This window comes from Petromyzon marinus, chromosome 22 (assembly GCF_048934315.1).
Source record: "Petromyzon marinus isolate PM22_M1 ecotype Great Lakes invasive population chromosome 22, UKy_Petmar_22M1.pri1.0, whole genome shotgun sequence".
In the NCBI taxonomy this organism is placed as follows: domain Eukaryota; kingdom Metazoa; phylum Chordata; class Hyperoartia; order Petromyzontiformes; family Petromyzontidae; genus Petromyzon; species Petromyzon marinus.
Window position 1 is genome coordinate 9,543,688 of NC_133688.1, and position 19,238 is coordinate 9,562,925.

General features: G+C 47.9%; 1 protein-coding gene across 4 annotated transcripts in view; it reads left to right on the forward strand.

Annotated features, from left to right (window-relative positions):
- The window catches only part of TRMT1L (tRNA methyltransferase 1L), a 21,874-nt gene continuing 2,636 nt past the window's right edge, over positions 1-19,238 (forward strand). Inside the window, exons 1-14 of one of the 4 annotated variants that reach the window (XM_032959102.2) lie at positions 1-192; positions 2,824-2,964; positions 3,287-3,349; positions 4,311-4,424; positions 5,429-5,529; positions 7,378-7,507; positions 9,528-9,675; positions 12,726-12,805; positions 13,254-13,500; positions 14,098-14,310; positions 14,473-14,663; positions 15,160-15,238; positions 16,491-16,657; positions 18,421-18,504. In XM_032959102.2, coding sequence (XP_032814993.2) covers positions 123-192; positions 2,824-2,964; positions 3,287-3,349; positions 4,311-4,424; positions 5,429-5,529; positions 7,378-7,507; positions 9,528-9,675; positions 12,726-12,805; positions 13,254-13,500; positions 14,098-14,310; positions 14,473-14,663; positions 15,160-15,238; positions 16,491-16,657; positions 18,421-18,504 — 1,828 coding nt within the window. In that variant the 5' untranslated portion in view covers positions 1-122. The other 3 variants (XM_032959103.2, XM_076068706.1, XM_076068707.1) reach the window with 3 other exon arrangements.

Here is a 19,238-nt window from a genome sequence, read left to right on the forward strand (position 1 = left end):
CACTGCTGCCCCCGGGGCACTCTCCGTGTTGACTCGCGTGAGCCGAGCGACGCTCCGTCGGCCCTGGGGGAATCTGTTAAACTCCGAAGGGCCACAGCGACCTGGAGGAGGTGACGTCACGCATGGGCGACATGGCGGAGCGGCTGGAGGAGGAGGAGGCGGTGCCTTGCAAGCCCTCGCAGCCGGACTCAGGTGAGGCGCGGTGTACGCGATGCCCGCTCACTCTCCGCTCTCTCCTCTGTCGTCGTGGTGGTCGTGGTGGGGGGGATCAGGGGGAGGAGATGGCAGCGGGTGAGGTGCGGCGCGTACGAGGCAAGGCTGCAGGAGAGGTAGCTGGGCCCATCGCGGAGCTCCGTCGCTGGCTCCAACCCCTCCTCCCCCGCGACCAGCGGCGATGTCGACCCCGAGTCTCGCGAAGCTAAGCAGGATTGGGCCTGGACCGCGCCTGGATGGGAGACGACCGCGCGCGCGCGCGAAGCTCCGCGTCCAGGCAGCAGAGGGCACTGTAGCGCGGGGCCCGGTCGTGACCAGCGTGGTGAAGTATGGTCGTTACTGTCCACGGCTGTTGCGGGGAGGGATGGACAGAGCAGAGCTGCACGCACGTGCACGAGACCTTGCCCTGAGCCTGCTCTCTACCCTCGCTGGAGACTGTGCGTGAGATGGGTGGCAGAGGAGAGCGAGGGGGGTGAGCTCCCAGTTCGTGTCTCACGTGAGGGCAGGAGGGCGCGGTGCCCGATGCCCACATTCCACGAACTTTGACATCGTGGATGTATCTTGATTCGTTCGGTGGTGAGACGTTATCTCCCACGCCTGTGCAGGAGGTCGTGGGTTCTTAGCTCCATTTATTTGGTATAGCCCAGTGAGCCATTCGGCTCTTGAATCGGGTGCAACCGCAACAAACAAAAAAACTAAAACATGAACAAGAAAACATCTTAAAGTGATAATGTGACTGTACAAACAGAAAATCCTGGAAAAAACATCAAAATATACCTGAAATAGCACCGTACACCACCACTGTGTGCAAAAATCCCAGTGGGATGCAAGTCAAATAACAACAACCACAAGACAACTAAGATTAAGGCCATCAGTCTAACTCCGTACTACAATAAACAAAAACATGGCCAAACCAAAAAAAAGTTTTCGAAATCACCAAAATAAAAGCCATAAATGCAATGTAACAGTGATCATAGGGACTGTGACCAAATTTTTTACAATAAACTACATAAATAAATTATAACACCAAACCCTAGAGCCATATTTCGATTCAGACCCCTGTCGCCTGCTGCTGTATATGTATAAAGTTTGCGTGTGTGGTGTCTCAGCCCGTGGTCGCGTGGATATTTATCTGGGTCCTCGGGGTTTTCCCTCGAATCAACATCACGCGTTTAGAGAATTTGGCCGCTATACATTTCCACACGATGATAAGCCACTTCGTTATTTATATTATGTAGTTTATTGTTAAAAATTCGGTCACAGTCCCTATGATCATTGTTACATTGCATTTATGGCTTTATTTTGGTGATTTCGGAAAGTTGTTGGTTTGGCCATGTTTTTGTTTATTGTAGTAGGGAGTTAGACTGATGGCCTTAATCTTAGTTGTCCTGTGGTTGTTGTTTTTTGACTTGCATCCCACTGGGATTTTTGCACACAGCGTTGGTGTACGGTGCTATTTCAGGAATATTTTGATGTTTTTTTCCTGGATTTTCAGTTTTCACAGTCACATAGTTACTTTAAGATGTTTTCTTGTTCATGTTTTTGTTTTTTGTTTGTTACGGTTGCACCCGATTCAAGAGCCGAATGGCTCACAGGGCTATACCAAATAAATGTAACTATGAACTATCTTTTGTGGCCAGGTCGCTTCTGAAAAAAGAGCGATATAATTCAGTAAGGCTTACCTGGTAAAATAAAAAGTTAATTTAGTTGAATTTATGACGACGTTGAATTGATTTCCAGCAACTAAAAAAAACCAGGGCAGTCCTTTGGAACCGCTATCGATGTTTTCTGAAATGTTTCTCCATCCAGAGTGTTTCGAGGAAGGGAGCAGGCGTAAGCCCAATTCTCATCATGCACTGCTGCCTAATTTATAGTCTGACCTTTGAATGCTGAATACTACTTTATGAAAAAAGTGCATGTCATTGCGTTGAATGCACCACCCACGTCGATTACTGTATGTAATGAACATGATTCATAATGAAAGTAGTTTCTTTTGGGTTAGTTCGAGTAGGTATCATGCCAGAGTTGGTACTAAATACCCCTACACCACTCGTGTTAACACCTGATGGCGCTGGTTGTAATCTATAGCGAAAAGTCGTACTGTACTTTATTTTTAATATTCTTTGCGTTCCATCATTTCGCTTTTACTGATAAACCAAATCGCATGCCACATTTGCCCACGTGATAAATGTATTTCATTGGCTCAGGTTGTGGAGGGTTATATTTAAAAATTGACATGCTTATTCTTGGTTCTTTCGGTAAAGTCATGTAGATGGAAAATCAAATAAAAAATAATACAATTTAATTAAATTAAAAATAATAAATTGAAAATAATAAAAGCAAAAATGTACATGCCTACACAATCTAATCCAAAATAAACTTTGAATAAACATTGGTTGTGAGAGCCTACGTATACCATTCATTATCATTGTAGAGTTTATCTTGATGATTCTGAAGTACATTGTGCTTTGTGTGCTGCCTTGAAGCTTCATTCTTGATACCGGATGGCACTGCATGATTAAACATTGCTTGGTGCATGGCACGTGCCTGGGTGTCCGCACCATGTTGTCCTGGCTCATACGGTGAGGGGCATTTCTGCCATGTTTGCAGTGGCTGTGGACCACACTCAAAGCGATCCCATGGAGATGGTCCCTCTGAAGCTGGAGGAGCCCATGGAGGTTTCTCTCCCTCAGCCAGACTGTGCAGCCACGCGGGAGGGCACCGATGTCGTCTCGGCTTCATCTTCCGCAGGTATCTCTTGAACGATTTCTCTTTCGTCATTGTCATTGGAAAATTGCGGGCAAAATAATTGTGAGCTGAAGGCGACTTGAACTCACGTTTGAATGATATCTAAAAGTCACAAGAGCGTGCCAAATGCTCCCGTGGCAAAATTCCAAACTTCCCCGTCGACTCATTGAGAGTTGAAAATGGGAGGTTCTGCTGGTTGGCACTCCAACTCAGGCAAAAAAAAATAGGATCAGGTGTGGCCGTCGCAGACTCCAGGATGCAGTTGGCCTACTCGTCGTGTTCACTTTCTCTTTTCTCACCTCCCGTTCAATGTTTGTCACGGCAGACAGGCACGTTTCCATCCAGGAGTCTCTGGAGGATCTGGAGAACCTCATCCAGGTGGACACTGGTGAGTTCCCTTCACCTCTTGATTCCAAAACATTCCGAGTTCGGAGCAGTCTATGTGTGCCTGCAGGTGTAGAGCTTGGCACGTCGCATGTGAAAAGCATAGAACCATTTCAAATGTACGTGACTGGATATAGCCCAGTGGTTGGCATGCCCAGCACCGGATCAGTTTGTGTGGATTCTATACTGTGGCGTGTGATGATTTACCCTGATCGTCATTCAGTTGTCATGGTTCTATTTTAAAAAATCTATGTTTTTAATGTAGTGATTAATGTAGTGGCTTGTCGTGGCTCGAGGGGTTTTGTGAACCCATTACATTTGTCATTTGATCTGTAAGCAATTCTATGTGTGTATTACACACACGCTGCAGAGTTATTGTAAAGAAAACAATTCAGCACATTCGGAATCAGAATATGTATTCATACTGGAGGAATCCAATGAACTATAAAGCTCTTTCTCACATATGTCCAGTCAGGGCGGGTAAGAGCGTTACATTCGTCAATAACACTGCCTTAAAAGGAAAAACATTTATAAAATAGATACTATACAAGTTAAAATACCCATTATGTTGTCTTCCACTTTCCAGGGTCAAAAGCATGAGTATCAACCTCGTGGAAAATCAACATTGCTTTTCCTATGGCAAGACTTACCCCTTCTTGGGACTGTTTTCATGTCATTGTTGGCACTCACATAGGATCCATAAGAAACAACTGTTCAAGGGCCACCACTAGAGGCGAACACCGGTTCACGCTGCTGTGAACAGGGAGACACTTTAACATGACTTTGCTTGTCAGTGAATTATTGCCGTTTTACAAATACGAAGGAGGCATCACAGCGATACACTCCGTTTGCTACTGCTAATGCAATTGTCTGGCCCAACCAGCTGACGATGAAATTATAGTTGTTCTACATCTACATAAGCAATACTTGATGGAAGAATATTGCCACTGTGTTTTTTTGAGCAGGAGGTAAGAGAGCCTGCCCACTCTGCTCAGAGGAGAAGTTCAGACCAACGTACAACCACAAGCTCAAGCGTCACCTACAGAATCTGCATTGGAAAGTGTCCCTGGAGTGCAATGGTAAGCCATCTTTCATTGCTCATGAAATATTGAAACATAGTTAATGTTACTCTGACTACAAGAGTGTTCTTCATTGGAAGGCCCACGGGCCACTGGCGTCTCCTGGTGGCCTCTGGTGCGGCCTCTGACATGCGCACTCCCCCCCCCCCCGACAATACACAAATGTGAAAACACCCCATCATGCTGTCAAACCAAAAGGTTTAAAATGTGTGGTGGCCCTCACACTGATGTCTTATTGGCGAAAGTGGCCTCCCTCTGAAAATTAGTGAAGAACACTGACTACAACATTGACTCATTTGTTTTGCCTAATTCCCTCATCCTGAAGTTCCGTCAACCCATTACGCCGTGACGTGCCTACTTCAGTAAGAGCTCTCATCGTGAACCAAATAAATGTCCACAGTGGAAAACAGAGGCGGGATCACACTCAGAAGGACCACCACCGTGGAGATGCAGCTCAAGATGGATTGGGGGCATTACAGAACTGTGATGAACAGCAGTGGATAGAATATCATTGCTGACGATGATATGTGCCACTACAGTCGATGAAGTAATAGTGCAGAGGGTTGGCCCATATAAAACAGAAACACGGATAAGAGCAAAACACTTATAAATTGGTCGATAAAACCCTCTTTATTTTCTTCTTCTTTGGTTCTTTCAGTAAAGTCACGTAGAATGAGAATAAAATAATAAATTGATAAAATAAAATAACACAATACCTACATAGAATAGGGGTGCGTACGTAGAGTGTGTCATCCGTTTTTTTTATTTTTTCTTAAAGCGAATTGTTCATTTACAAACTTGTTTGCAGTCCTAGGGTATTACAGTGGTTTTGTGACATCATCCCGCAGGGTCATTCTCTGACTTACGGTCATATACTGCCAGCTGCAAGCGTTCCACGTGGTAATTTGTCTTGCGACGTGATGTCAAGGCACAATTGGGATATAGAAGTAGCAATATAAAAGAATATGGATTAAATGTTGTTTGCTGGTGCTGTTTATCTGCAGGCCTGCGCATGTGCATCTGCCATCTGCCGTGTCGCCTGCACAAGCAGTCCCATGGAATTGAGCCGGTGAACAGTTCCCCGCCAACTTGTGTCCAACCCCAAGTGAGTCGCTCATCCAGCACTTTCAGAATACGATTGCTCCGTCTGCAAACTACCTTAAAGAATGCAAAACTTCACAAATTAATACAGTAGCTGTTGGCTTGTAGAAACAGTAATACCCCGATTTACGTCTCCCCTTTTAACGTTGTTTCGCAAATGCGTTGTCACTTTATGAATACCGCTACCGAATTTGCATTGCCTGAAACCACACTTATGTCGCTGACAGCTTCCGTCCTTTCTCGTATCCGTCTCCTCTCTGCCTTCGCCTCCATCACGCATAGTCAGCGAATGACCGTTGTGACAACCGTGTGACCTCTTGCAACAGCATTCGCATAAACTGCTCTTGCTGCCATACACCGGTGTCTCCGGTGATTTATTTGATCCATGTATCACGGGGGCAACCACGGGGGCGGCACCATTCCTTTGAGGGTCGCAGTCCACTTTGAACGTCAACCTCCAACTGTTTCAGTTTTCAGTTTCAGTTTCATTTATTTGGTATAGCCCTGTGAGCCATTCGGCTCTTGAATCGGGTGCAAACCGCAACAAACAAAAAACAAAAACATGAACAAGAAAACATCTTAAAGTGGCTGTGTGACTGTGCAAACAGAAAGTCCATGGAAAAAACAGCAAAATATTCCAGAAAAAAGCACCGTACACCAACTCTGTGTGCAAAAAATCCCAGTGGGATGCAAGTCAAACAACAACAACAACCACAAGACAACTTAGATTAAGGCCATCAGTCTAACTCCATACTACAACAAAACAAACATGTCCAAACCAAAAAACTTTTCGAAATCACCAAAAAATAAACCCATAATTGCAACGTAACAGTGATCATAGGGACTGTGACCGGATTTTTACAATAAACTACATAAATAACATGTAACACCAAATCCTAGAGCCATAGCTGGCTGTGGGGCGTGATTGAGGGGTCTGTTGGCAGCATTCTGGATCATTTGAATGTTAGCAGTGGAAGGATTTGGGGGAGTCCACATTTGACTCCGATTATGACCATGTAACACCAAACCCTAGAGTCATCGCTGGCTCCATGAGTCACTGAAGTGCACCTCCACCTACCTTATAAATTGCTTTGATTTACGTCATTTCGATATTCGTCGTATCTTTCAGGAGCGCATCCCCGATGTAAACCAGGATATTACTGTACATATCTGAGCTACCTTGCATCGGCTGTTCAACATACGTATCCGGATTATTAATGAGCAAAATAATGTAAACACACAGCCGAGTGACTTTCAGGTACACCGCCACAGTGCCCTAGCAATACGATAGCCACACAGAGTCCTCTCTGTCATCCATGACAGGAGCACTTTGACCCTGGGTACGTCACAATATGTGGCACATGGTGGGAGGCACTCCATATTAGTTTTTGTAGCCCAGTGCATTGGGAAGTTGAAAGCGTAATGGCGGAACGCCTTGTTGTAACCGGGAGCTCGGATTTGAGAGTTGAATCGGTAATTTTTTATTTAAAGAATCAGATTTGTCCTGCTCGAGTTCCACGCATCAATATGGTATTTATTTTTTAAAGAAACACAACAGCAGCCACAAATAATAAGTTTGGTTGCATCCTTTAAAAAAAGTTTGGAATTTGAACTGTAAGCACTGCCACATGAGGTGAGTGCACGTATTTGATTTACATTCATTACCTCTTGATGAGCAGCTGACCATCGTGTGAATGCTTTTTCCACATCGTACCTGTACCGTTGATAAAATATTGCATTTCCCGCCTGTGAACTTTCACGGCCGTGGCCTGCGTGGAAGTGTAACAACTGTGACTGGATGCGGCGCGTTTGGCTGTGCCGATTGTAGCCGCCCGTGTGGTTTTTGACACAGGCCCAGGGGAAGATGGCTGCGCACTACCACTGCGCCGTGTGCTCCGTCACGATCATCCGCAAGACCGACATGCTCAGCCACCTGCACCGGCACTACAAGCGGGGCGAGACGTACGGCAACTACAGGGAAGGTAGCGCCCACTCCTGCCGCTGAAGCTCAGTGGCCATGGCAGAGGCACGCAAGGGATTTGCCGGCCAGCGATTTTTTTTTATATCTATATAATGATGTCTGAGCACAGGCCCATTATGTCAAGCAGCCAGCAACAAACAGCGTTATTGAATGTTATATGAACTTGGGGAAAAGAGACGGTGGGACAGGATTCCAAAATTAAGTGCAGTGTATGTATGTACGGTGAACTTGTTTCGCACCATACGTAGGCAACCGTGCTCATTAGAGGTGCGGGGGAAGGACAACAAATTAAACACAATCAGTGCACAATCGGTGCATGAAAAGAAGCAGCAAAGATAATTTTTTTTATCGCTTGCAGTGTGGTGGTTGAACGCAGTGTGTGCGCTGCTGCCTGTAAGTTACCAGGGGACGAAGGAAAGAACGCACCCAGGCCAGACAGGACTCTCAAAGCTTCCAAGCTATCAATAACGACAACACGCGCTGTCACTATAACAAGATATGTGGTTCCAGTATTGGCCTCATCAGCCACCTGCATACCCACAAACCCTGAAAATCATCCCTGTCCATGGATGACCGTCATCCTCGACCTCGGGGACCTAGACAATGACGTTGCTATAAATTGATTAAGTCAAATGACCTCTTCTTTGGTTCTTTCGGTACCGAAAGAACCAAAGAAGATGAATCCTTGCAGTCACGAAAGCTTTAAATCGAAATCAAATGACCTCGTCTGATAACACAATTGCGATATAATTAGTGAATGAAGGACATGTAAAAAGGAAATTGCAATATTAACAATCAATATCCGTTTACAAACACAGCAACAATATCTAAATTGTACAGAATTACTTTGTCATGAGCCCTCTTATAATAGAACAATTTATATTATGAAATTAACTGACTGTATATTATCTGTGGTCAGACAGCTTTGATAATGATAGTGTGGAGGCTTTTTTAGTGTTGCTCAATTTCTGTAATCCATCATCGTTGCCCACGTATGATTAATTCTCTCTCCATCCGGTGTCTTCTATAGCAGAACCTTCTTACCCTTCCCACAGCACGTGTGGTTTACACTGGTGTTATTATTATGATTACACTTATTCTTAGCTCTTTCGGTAAAGTCACGTTGAAGGGAAACAATAAAAGGGAAACAATAAAATAATAAAATATAAAATATATTTTATTGTTTCCATTCAACGTGACTTTACCGAAAGAGCTAAGAATATGAATTACTGCAGTCACGAAAGTTTTACTGGTAGGAACGAAGTTGTAAACTGAGTGTACCAGCCTGCAATAGATTAATGTGTCCGTCCGTCCGTCCCCTTTCAATACTTTAACGAAGTGAAATCTCGTGCTGTTGGGTGTAAAATTAGCAATAGACAGTGCAGAGACTTGATATGTCTTATTGCACCCAACATTTGGAAGTCACATTATCTCATTTGCGAACTTCGCTTTTGGGGATGTTTTGCACAATTTTACGTAACAATGTCATAAAATTGCGCAAAATTCCAATGTTCCTACCAGCCCACCCTGCAGGGACCTGTTAAATCAAAATGATTACACTTGTTTTACTAATGGAAAGCCTCACTTAGCCTCGACACTCTTTTTCAGGACAGTACTTTCAAATGTTTTAGTAGTTGGAGGCAATGATTGCTACGTATATTTGCATTTCATTTGATCAAATATGGCAGATTTGGACTATGACACCAGCACACAATGGTCTACTCTTGAGAATGACATCACACCATCTTTAATGCCCATTGTGAAGCAGAGCGCTAGTATTTTTAAAGTTAATACACCCGCAATATTAATTAGGGCGGCCGCTGGATTCGAACCGTGAACCACTGCAATTGCTGATCCAAGTCACTCATGTACCAGGTCTCGTGATGTCGTTGCACTTAGATGCCTTTTACAAGTGTAGTCACATTGGGTCGCTGCCCCTGCACGGCAGGGAATTGGGAGTGGGGGGGGGTGGTGCCGTGTTGATTACCTGTTGTGCGTTGTGCTTCTCACCGCTGGCGTAGCGGTGAGCTCTGTCGCGGGGAGTGTGCTGACCTCCCCGCCCTGCGGCCGCGTGCTGAGCGAGGCCGACACGAGCGTGCACGTGTTCCCCAATCACAACGTTCCGCAGAAGTCCGACTCCTTCTTCAACCCACGCATGAAGCCCAACCGGTCAGCTCTACTCAAAAACACAGATTCTCCCCCCCCCCCCCATAGCCTTAACAGACTGTTGGGACAAGTGCTCGAAGCGAGCACCTATGAAGGCTGGCACGGCACACGAGGGGGTGGGTGGCCACCACCACGCCCTGCCGCCTTTGTCTCCCCAGTGGCAATGTTGACACACCACACCAGGTATCCATTTGAGTGTGAGTCGACCTAGGAGAGGCCCAGGACCCATTCAGATAATCGTCACTGGTGTTTGCCGTGAGCAGGAATCGAACTCGGATCACAGGGTTAGTAGCGAGAATTTCATCATCACTTGCGGCTGGGGTTGGTATCGTCACCCACTCCTCCAGATGTCTAGGGGAAATGGGCGAGGTTTAGGACTGTGACCCCTGCAGCTGCAATGGCTGCTTTGGGTACGCGGTCCAGACCTCACCAGAGACCCTGGCTGACAGAGGAGGTGTTCAGGCTAGCTGAGAAAAAGCGACAGGCCCACTCATCATCTACAGCATCCCAGGTCAGAGAATGAGGAGGCTTATCCCAGTCTTCGCTCGGAAGTTCCAAGAGCCGTGAGGCGCTGCAAGGATGGTTGGTGGTCGCAGGTTGCTGAGGAGATGGAGTCTGCCTCAATGGCCCGCGATCACAAATTGCTCTTTAACTCCATCAAAAAAGTAACCTGCAGCGCCACACCTATTACCATCATTAGGGGAAAGAACGGTGATCTCTGACCCCCAGGAACAGGTTTGCAGATTTGCTGAGCATTTCTGTGAGGTCCTGGGGGAGGGGAAATCCCTCAGCCTGGAAAACGTGGGACAAGGTGGGGATGACCCTGCTGAGGCTGCGGTGCCTCAAATATGTGTAGAAGAAATCACTGGCTGAGGTGCTATTTGTTGAGGAAATACTGAGGGCGATCCAAAGCCTGAGACCAGGAAAGTCACCGGGCAGAGATTATCTCCCAAGCGAAATGCTGAGGGTGGTGTTTGTGCACGAACTGCCCTACATGACATCATAACAACAGTTTGGACCACTGGATGGGTTCCGCAGGATTGGAAGGATGCCCTGGTGGTCCCCCTCTTTAAGAAGGGGGACCGCACAGACTGTAACAACTACAGGGGCATCTCACTCCTCAGTGTGCCGGGAAAGGTCTTTGCAAGGATTATTCAACATCGCCTTGCCAGGCACACTGAGGAGATTCTTGCGGAGCCCCAATGTGGTTTCAGGAAAGGGGGTCCTGCATAGATCCCATATTTTATGTATGTCTGCTACAGCAGAGGTGTAGGAAATTCCAACAAGACCTACATCTCTGCTTTATTGACCTGGTCAAGGCCTATGATACCATCAGTAGGCCTGGGCTCTGGGTTGTTCTTCGTGCTTTCGGAGTCCCTGACCCTCTGCTCACGATCATTAAGGACCTTCATGATGGTGAGCGGGCCTGGGTAAAATTACGTGGCCGGGAGTTGGAGCCATTCCCTGTTCACCTTGGGGTGTGACAGGGATGTCCTCTGGCTCCCACATTATTTAACATATATTTCGACCACGTAGTTCGTGAAGCCTTCAATAGCTGTACCGGAGGAATTTCCATCTGGTACAGATACAATGGGAGGCTGATCGATGCTCGGGTGCGGTCAAGGGATGGCTCCCTATTGCTCAACCATGTTATGTATGCCGATGATCTGGTAATTGCTGCTCACTCTGAGGAGGAGTTGGAGGCACTGCTGCTGAACCTGAAGCTTGCCACTAAGAGGTGGGGACTTACCACCAAAACTAAGCACCTGCCTGGGTATTTTGTACCATCGGACACTCCACCCCCACAACTCCTAATTGGTGATAGGGCAATTTTGGAGAGAGTGGAGAGTTTCCCATACCTGGGCAGTGTGCTCATAACCGGCTCCGGTTTGACAGCAGAGGTCTCAATCCGAATCAGTCGAGCGGCATTATCTTTTCATCGCATAACGCTGTGTGGAAGCTACCTGGTCTGTCGCTCCGAACGAAGCTTCAGGTCTTCTCGGCCACAGTCATTCCCTCCCTTCTCTACGCTTGCGACACGTGGACCCCCCTAATGGAACATCTTCGCCAGTTGGAAACATTTAGGCTGGGCTGCCTACGATCCATCCTGGGTTTAACCAGGCTGGATTGTGTGAAGAGCTCACATATTCTTGAAAAATCTGGACAAAGTCACATCGGTGAGCTCCTCCGGCAGGCAAAGCTGTGTTGGCTGGGTCATGTAGCCCGCATGCCCAGCCACCGCATGCCTGAACAGCTTTTGTTTGGCCGGATTGAGGGAGCTAAACGGGCGCGGCACGGGCTAGAGAAGAGATGGAGTGATGTGGTACAGGAGGACGTGGAGCTGAGTGGACTTGCCGATGACTGGTACCAGCGGTGTCAAGATAGGCCTCTGTGGAGGAGGCTCGTGAAGGACGCTACTGCTGAGCAGTTGGAGGCAGTCGCCCTCCAACAACAACGGAGGGGGGAGCAGCGATGCTCACAACAACGAGCGGAGCGCCGGGTGGCTAAAGCACAGCAAGTTGGCACAGTAGGGGGCACAGGTGGTGCATCAGCAAGTCATCTCAATCAGTCAACCCGTGGCATCTGGGTCTGCCTCGTCACCTGCCAGCGGGCGTTTGACACCTCACGTGGCCTAAACCTGCCCATAGCCTGGCACAAGCGTGGTGACGTCACCGCCACTTAGTGGCGAAATGCGGTTGTTGTTGTAGTATATAGGATTCACAATATAGATACGTGTTAAACTAGTATATAGGAGTATGTTTATGAGTTAATAAGTAGTATGTTCCAACATTAATACATCGTGCTGTGTGTGCTGTGTGTGTATGACTGAATTAGAGGCTGTGTGTTTGAGTGTTAATGACTTAGGAAGCTGTGTGTGTGATTGTTCGCGTTGGACATTGTACTATATGATTGTTGATAACCAGAGGCTGAATGTGTGTGTGAGTATTAATGACTTAGAGGCTGTGTGTATTAGTGTTGTGTGTGTGTGTACGTGTTGTAGTACATAGGGCTGTGTGCGTGTTGCTGACCCAGAGGCTGCGTGTGTGCTGCAGGCAGCTGGTGTTCTGTGCCCTGGCAGCACTGACGCAGGAGAGGAAGCCCCTGGCGTGCCTCGATGCGTTTGGAGCCACAGGTGGAGCCTGGTCAATGGCTGGGAGGCTTCAATGACTCATTTGACTAAATAGAGCACAGACAAAAACAATACCTTTGCTAACCATGCCTGGAGGTGGCTATTGCCACTCCCCCACCCACCCAACCACAAAGACAAAGATCCCCCTTATCGCCTTAACAGCCTGTTGGGATAAGTGCTGTTAGTAACCACCTATTCACCCCAGCACGGTGCACATGGGGGTGGGTGACCAGCTCCATGCCCGACCGCATTTGTTTCCTCGCACAGTGTGGTGACCACTACGCTACCGCTCCCCATTAAATCAATCACCTAAACACTCACCGACCTATACAATCAACTACCTACCCACTCATCCACTCGCCAACCAAACCACCCCCATACTCATCCATTAATTTATTCACTTGACCACCCACCCATTCACCCGCCAAGTGACCCGCACGTGTGCACACAGGGATCATGGGGCTGCAGTGGGCCAAGCACCTGGGCAACACGGTGCGTGTCACCATCAACGACGTGTCGGAGGCGTCCGTGCGCATGATGGAGGAGAACTGCCGCCTCAACGGGATGACGGTGACGGAGTCATGGCCGGACAGTGACGAGGGTGGCGAGGAGGTAGAGGGCGAGGCCGAGGACCGGCTGGTGGAGGTGACGCAGTACGATGCCAACGTGCTCATGCACCTACGTGCCTTTGACTACATGTGAGCACAACCGACTGTCGTGGGCACACACACAAAAATGACAAAGAACCCCCATACAGCCTCAACATACTGTTGAGGCAAGTGCTGTTAGTGAGCACCTGTGAAGGCCGGCAAGGAACACGAGGGGGTGGGTGGCCAGAACCATGGCCGGCTGCATTTGTCTCCCCAGTGGCAACATTTACACATCGCACCAGGTACTCATTTGAGGCCGAGTCGATCTAGGGGAGGCCCAGGACGGGTGCAGATAATCGTCACTGATGTTGACCGTGAGCGGGAATCGAACTCAGTTCGCCGGGTTCTTGGCGCAGCACGCTAACCACTACACTACCGCTCCCCCATCGCACTAACTCACACACAAATGCACCTCCACTCATGTACAACCGTACACACTTAACGCCTCGGTTTTTCCAACCAATATGATTAACGAGATTTTTGTCCTCACGTGACCTTAGAAAAAAAAATCACTTATTAGTTTAACATACACACGTTATGCATGCAAATGCCTACACACACTCGGATCTCTTAACGCACATGAATCATTGCCACCAAACCACGTCGGAAGCCGGACCTCTAACCCCATTCCCGTTTGCTCGACAGCCACCTGGACCCATTTGGCACGGCGGTGGACTACCTGGACGCCGCGTTCCGCAACGTCCGCAACCACGGTATCGTGTCCATCACCAGCACGGACCTGAGCTCGCTCTACTGCAAAGTGCCTAACGTGGCCCTGCGCCACTATCACTGCAACCTGGTGCGCACAGAGTACTACCACGAGCTCGCCGCACGCATGGTGCTCACGGCCGCCGTCAGGTAGTGCGGTCAAGCTCTGCGCTCGCGCGTACACACACACACGCACACGCGCGCACACGCACAAACGTCCCGTATAGCAGTGCGGAATGTGGGGAGCACTTGCCCTAGCGGTCTGTTAAAGGCTATGTGGGGAATCTTTGTCTTTTGTGCGTGCCTATGCAGGGCGGCCGGTCGCTGCAACAAAGGCGTGGAGGTGCTGCTGGCCGTGGCGCTGGAGCACTTTGTGCTGGTGGTGGTGCGGGTGCTGCGCGGGCCCGGCCACGCGGACGAATGCGCGCGCCGCCTGCGCCGCCTCGTGCACTGCCAGTGGTGCGAGGAGCGCGTCTTCGCTCCCGACTCGCACATGCTGAGCGGTACGCATCAGCGGTGCCATTCGTCCCTCCCACCCACATCGCTCGCCCCTTCCTCCCCCACCCCGCGTCCCTCGCCCCCTCCGCTTCACGCCAACGCGCCACCGCGTCGCCGCCTACCCATGCCGGCATCGTGGTTTGGCTCCGCTCGGTCAAGGCGAGCAGCGAGTAGACGCTTTTGGGCGTTTCCCACCAGGGTTGCTCTTCCTCAGTTCTCACAACCGCCCGTGGCTCGCAGTGCGGCGCTCCGTGATTGCCACGCGGTGCGCAAGCGGCCTCATCTCTGTATCAAAGAGCAAGATTGGTAAACCTAAGAAGGTGCATGTAGGGGGTTGTGAGGACTATGGGTCATGGCACTAGGCTTTAAGTTACAAAGTCAAAGTATTATTTTTATTGAAATGAACATTTGATGGCAATCATATGCATTGGTGGCCCTGAGAACATTGAGTGGAACCGGGTGCTGTGGCTTGTGCATCACGTGCTGTCGCCATGTGTTCAGAAAACCCCTACAGTGTGCTGCCCTGCGACTGCCACAACAGCATGCCAGGACGCACCGCCATTGAGCTGGGCCCGATGTGGTGAGCATCACTCCCACCACACACCAGGGGGCTGGTGTGCCTGTCACCTTTGATATTTACACACTGCACCAGATACTCACAGTTTTTTATTACAGCCAATGCAATGCTTTATAATTTCTAAATAGGTGTATGGATATCTTTCGCCAGGTAAGATCCAGCTGATATATAAATCTATTTTACAAAGACCTCAAAAGGTCATCACGGTCTCGTACCATTAATTTATTTTGCTATATACCTCAGCTGATGCGGAATTAACACCCACCCATCGATATCTGATGTTACAATCGCCGTCCATCTGGCTTTATGTCTTCCCTTTAGTCTCAGACCTTTTGTTTTCCAAACTAATGTCTGTCTTGGGAACTTGCGCTCCTCTATCCTGCACGCACGCCTCGACCGGTCACTGGGACAACCTGAAGCCAGACGGTGGCATTCTTGAAGACCTGAGTTTGGTCTTAAATGTAGAGGTCGTGTATTGACTTTACACAACTACAGGATCTTGCAGAGGAAAAGAAGAGTGTTCACACGGTCCATCATACATTTGAGGTCAATACAACGAGTACCATTTTGTGATAGGTCGACATTGGTTGTTCTGTAGGGATTAGCCACGACCATAGGAATTGTCAATAATAGCTCATGTCAACTAATGTGAATGATTGCTGTCAAAATCTGTCCCAAACATGGATCCACTTAGATATACAACTCCACATTGCTGAAAACAACTCTCATTCCCTTCATCGACATCATTGTTAAAAAAGCAACTGAGCAAGCAGGCCATGTGGGGCGCGGGTGGGTGTTGCAGTTACACTAAGCCCTGCTACATACTCCTGGCCTCCTTAGCACTCGCACAAATGCTTCTGGAAATTCATCGTTGCATGTCGCTGGTGTGTGTGTGAGTTTGTGTGTGGCAACGAATATCTCAACCGGCCCTGGGCCACCTATAGGCCGGCTCAGCCTTAAATGAGTACCTGGTGCGGTGTGTAAACATCATCACTGGGGAGACAAAGGCGGCCGGACGTGGCGCTGGCCGCACCTCCGATTTCTCGCACCTCCGATTAGCACGGTTGGCTTACGTACGGTGCAAAAAAAGTTCAACATTACATACACATATACATGGCCACCCACCGCCTTGTGCGCCGAGCAGGCCTTCATAGGCACCCGCTAATAGCACTTTTCCCCCTTATGGTCTGTGAAAGGCTGCACGTGGGGGATCTTTGCCTTTGTTCTTCATGTGCGTGTGTGGGGGGCGGGGCAGGTCCGGGAGTCTATTCAACAGCGGCTTCCTGCGGCGGATGCTGTTCGAGGCGGTGCAGCACGAGGTCGAGGATGTGCAGCCCCTGCTCAAGACGCTCGCAGGCGAAGCGGAGTGCACCAACGTCAGGAAGTACGCCCTCACCAACGTGGCCGCCCACACCAGCCAAGGTCGGTCTCTCGAGCTCAGCTATGAAGTTGCAGTCAACGTAAATACGGTGGTTCCTCGGTTTACGATGCCACCGTTTAATGATATTTCGACTAACGATCCGCCTCCCACAGGGTCCCATTGTTTCTATTCACAATACATTTTCGATTCACGATATTTTGCACGATATCACGACGCTGCCAATTTCGGCCAATCAGAGTGCTCCTAAATGGACTCGGCAGCAGACCTCAGCCAATTAATGATGCCCTTTTATGAGCGTTTTGAGAGCAACTGCCTTGCTGTCTTTTCAATGTTTGATGTGCGTTGCTTATGGAAACAGCTCTCTTGAATAATTTGTGTTTTTTTAGTTTAAAGTTAAATAAGATAAATAACAATGGCACCTAAAATGAATGTGAAGAAAGACGAGAAAGTGAGGAACCTCGGGAGGTTCTAGTGGAAGGAGACTCTCCTTCCAAAAATTTAATTTCTCCCACCACAACTTGTTCATCAATCCCTGAAGCCATCCATCTTCTTAGCCTAAGGTAAGAATACAAATTATATGCTCTATTTATTCATTAATTATCCATGCTTCTATTAATATTAATACTTGAATACGTTCTTTTCATGTTTATTTATTAAAATTGCAAGTTTTAATATTATAAACTATGTTTTTAGGGTGAAAAAGGTCAACTTCCGATCATCTTGGAACAAATGAAGCCTTTAGCATGTATTTTATATATTTGATTCACGATAATTAAAATTAACGATTGTTTTCATGGAACTAATTACTATCGTTAACCGAGGGACCACCGTATACAGAATGTATTTTAACTTTTAATGTTATATCAGGGTGGTCCTTATTGGATCAGGTTATACGTTTCATGATTTGGAATAGTTTTAGTGATTTGTTTACCTTCCTATACATCGTGTTTTTGTGTTGTTTGTTGTTGTAACGTTCTGGCCCGCCCCTACTGGATATCTGTGAAAGAGCTTCATAGCTCATCGGATTCCTCCTGCAGTATAAATACAATGTTCTGATTCTGTTGTTGAATCATGCATCACTGACATTGTAGCCTATCGAACGATGTTTAGGGATCGCTACCATGGTCCTGCATTTAAATAAAGACCCTAAAATATCCAGACATGCTGTATATTGCATGTATGTGTATAGTTAATACGCATACACTTATTTTGTTTTTTTGCATAGAATTTATTGAAATTGTGGCTAGCCAGACTTTTGAGGGAACTGGATCTGGGCCTCCCCTTTTTTAGTCTGGCTAACCAGGGTTTTACTGTAAACAAATGAACAAAGTCTATCATGAATGCAAGATGTACTAAGTGCTAACACAATATAATTCTCCGTCACATTATCTGGTTGTACCCCATGTTGTTTTGCACGATGTCCGAACATTCTGCTTCCTCATGCTGGGAGCTTCTTCTTGGAATGAATTCGGTTCCTGAATAGCAGTGAAATGTTGGACATCATACCAAACAACACGCGGTACAACCCGAACGTGCATCCGAGCGCTGAAGAGCACAATCGCGAAAACCCAAGTTGTACGAAACGAATACATTAATAAATACATACATGCTGTTGATTCAGCTCCAAAAACAGATTCAATAAAGAAAACATTTAAGTCCACCAGCGTATGGACCGTGTGCACCACTGATTTTCAGCGGAGTGTTTGACAGGCCTGTAGCACACGAGCTGTAACTGTGTGGCGGTGAGCGTATCCGGTCGCCGTAGCCGCCGCTCATGTGTAACGTGCGGTGCCTGTGCTCGCAGAGGAGAGCGGCGTGGTGATCAGCACGACGTTGTCGGCACGGCCGACTTCCGAGGGCCTCGTCCACTCCTCCACCGACTCCATGGGTGAGGCTCCACGGCCGCCTGGTTACCTCCAGCCTGTGCGCTTCACCTCATTCGCAGCCGGGCGGTAGTGGCTACACACTGCTGTAATACGGCACTGTGGAGGCAGTGAGGGTTAGTGGATTGCATGAACTCCCAAACTCACTGGGGTATGAGGTAGCCATCTCCTGGCTTGCCAGGGCATGATAGTAGCACAGCAAGTTGTTTAATTTCCATCTGCATCTCATCTGTACGGGCATCGAGTGTTACCCCCCTAGCATGCGTGGGGTTTCTCCCGGTACTGCGGTTTTTAGGAGGGGCCATGTGAATCATTCAGAGGAGGGGAAGAAAACCACATGAAGGGATAGGGTGGGGATATATATTTTTTTATAATCGTGGAGTATGTGATGTAGGTGAATGTAGAGGAGTCTCGAACAGGCGGATAGCTTCAGCAGTGGTGGAAGTGCCAGACATTGGTGGCAGCAGGATTTGAGGAAAGCTGAACGCAAGGCAGTCACAGCTGACATTTTGGAGAAAAAAAATTCTGTCTTAGCCATGACAATTGGTGAAAAAGCTGTTTCTTTCAATCAATCACCCAATATTCAAGTCTCTTTTTCAAGGGTTTAAACTGCAGGATAATAATCGTGACTTCCCACACAGTGGAACTCTCTTTCTTGATCCCAAATAAGAGGATAGACCCCAACGAGGATTTAATCTCGCAAATTTTCAATATTGATTTGAGTTGCCACATGCAGTGC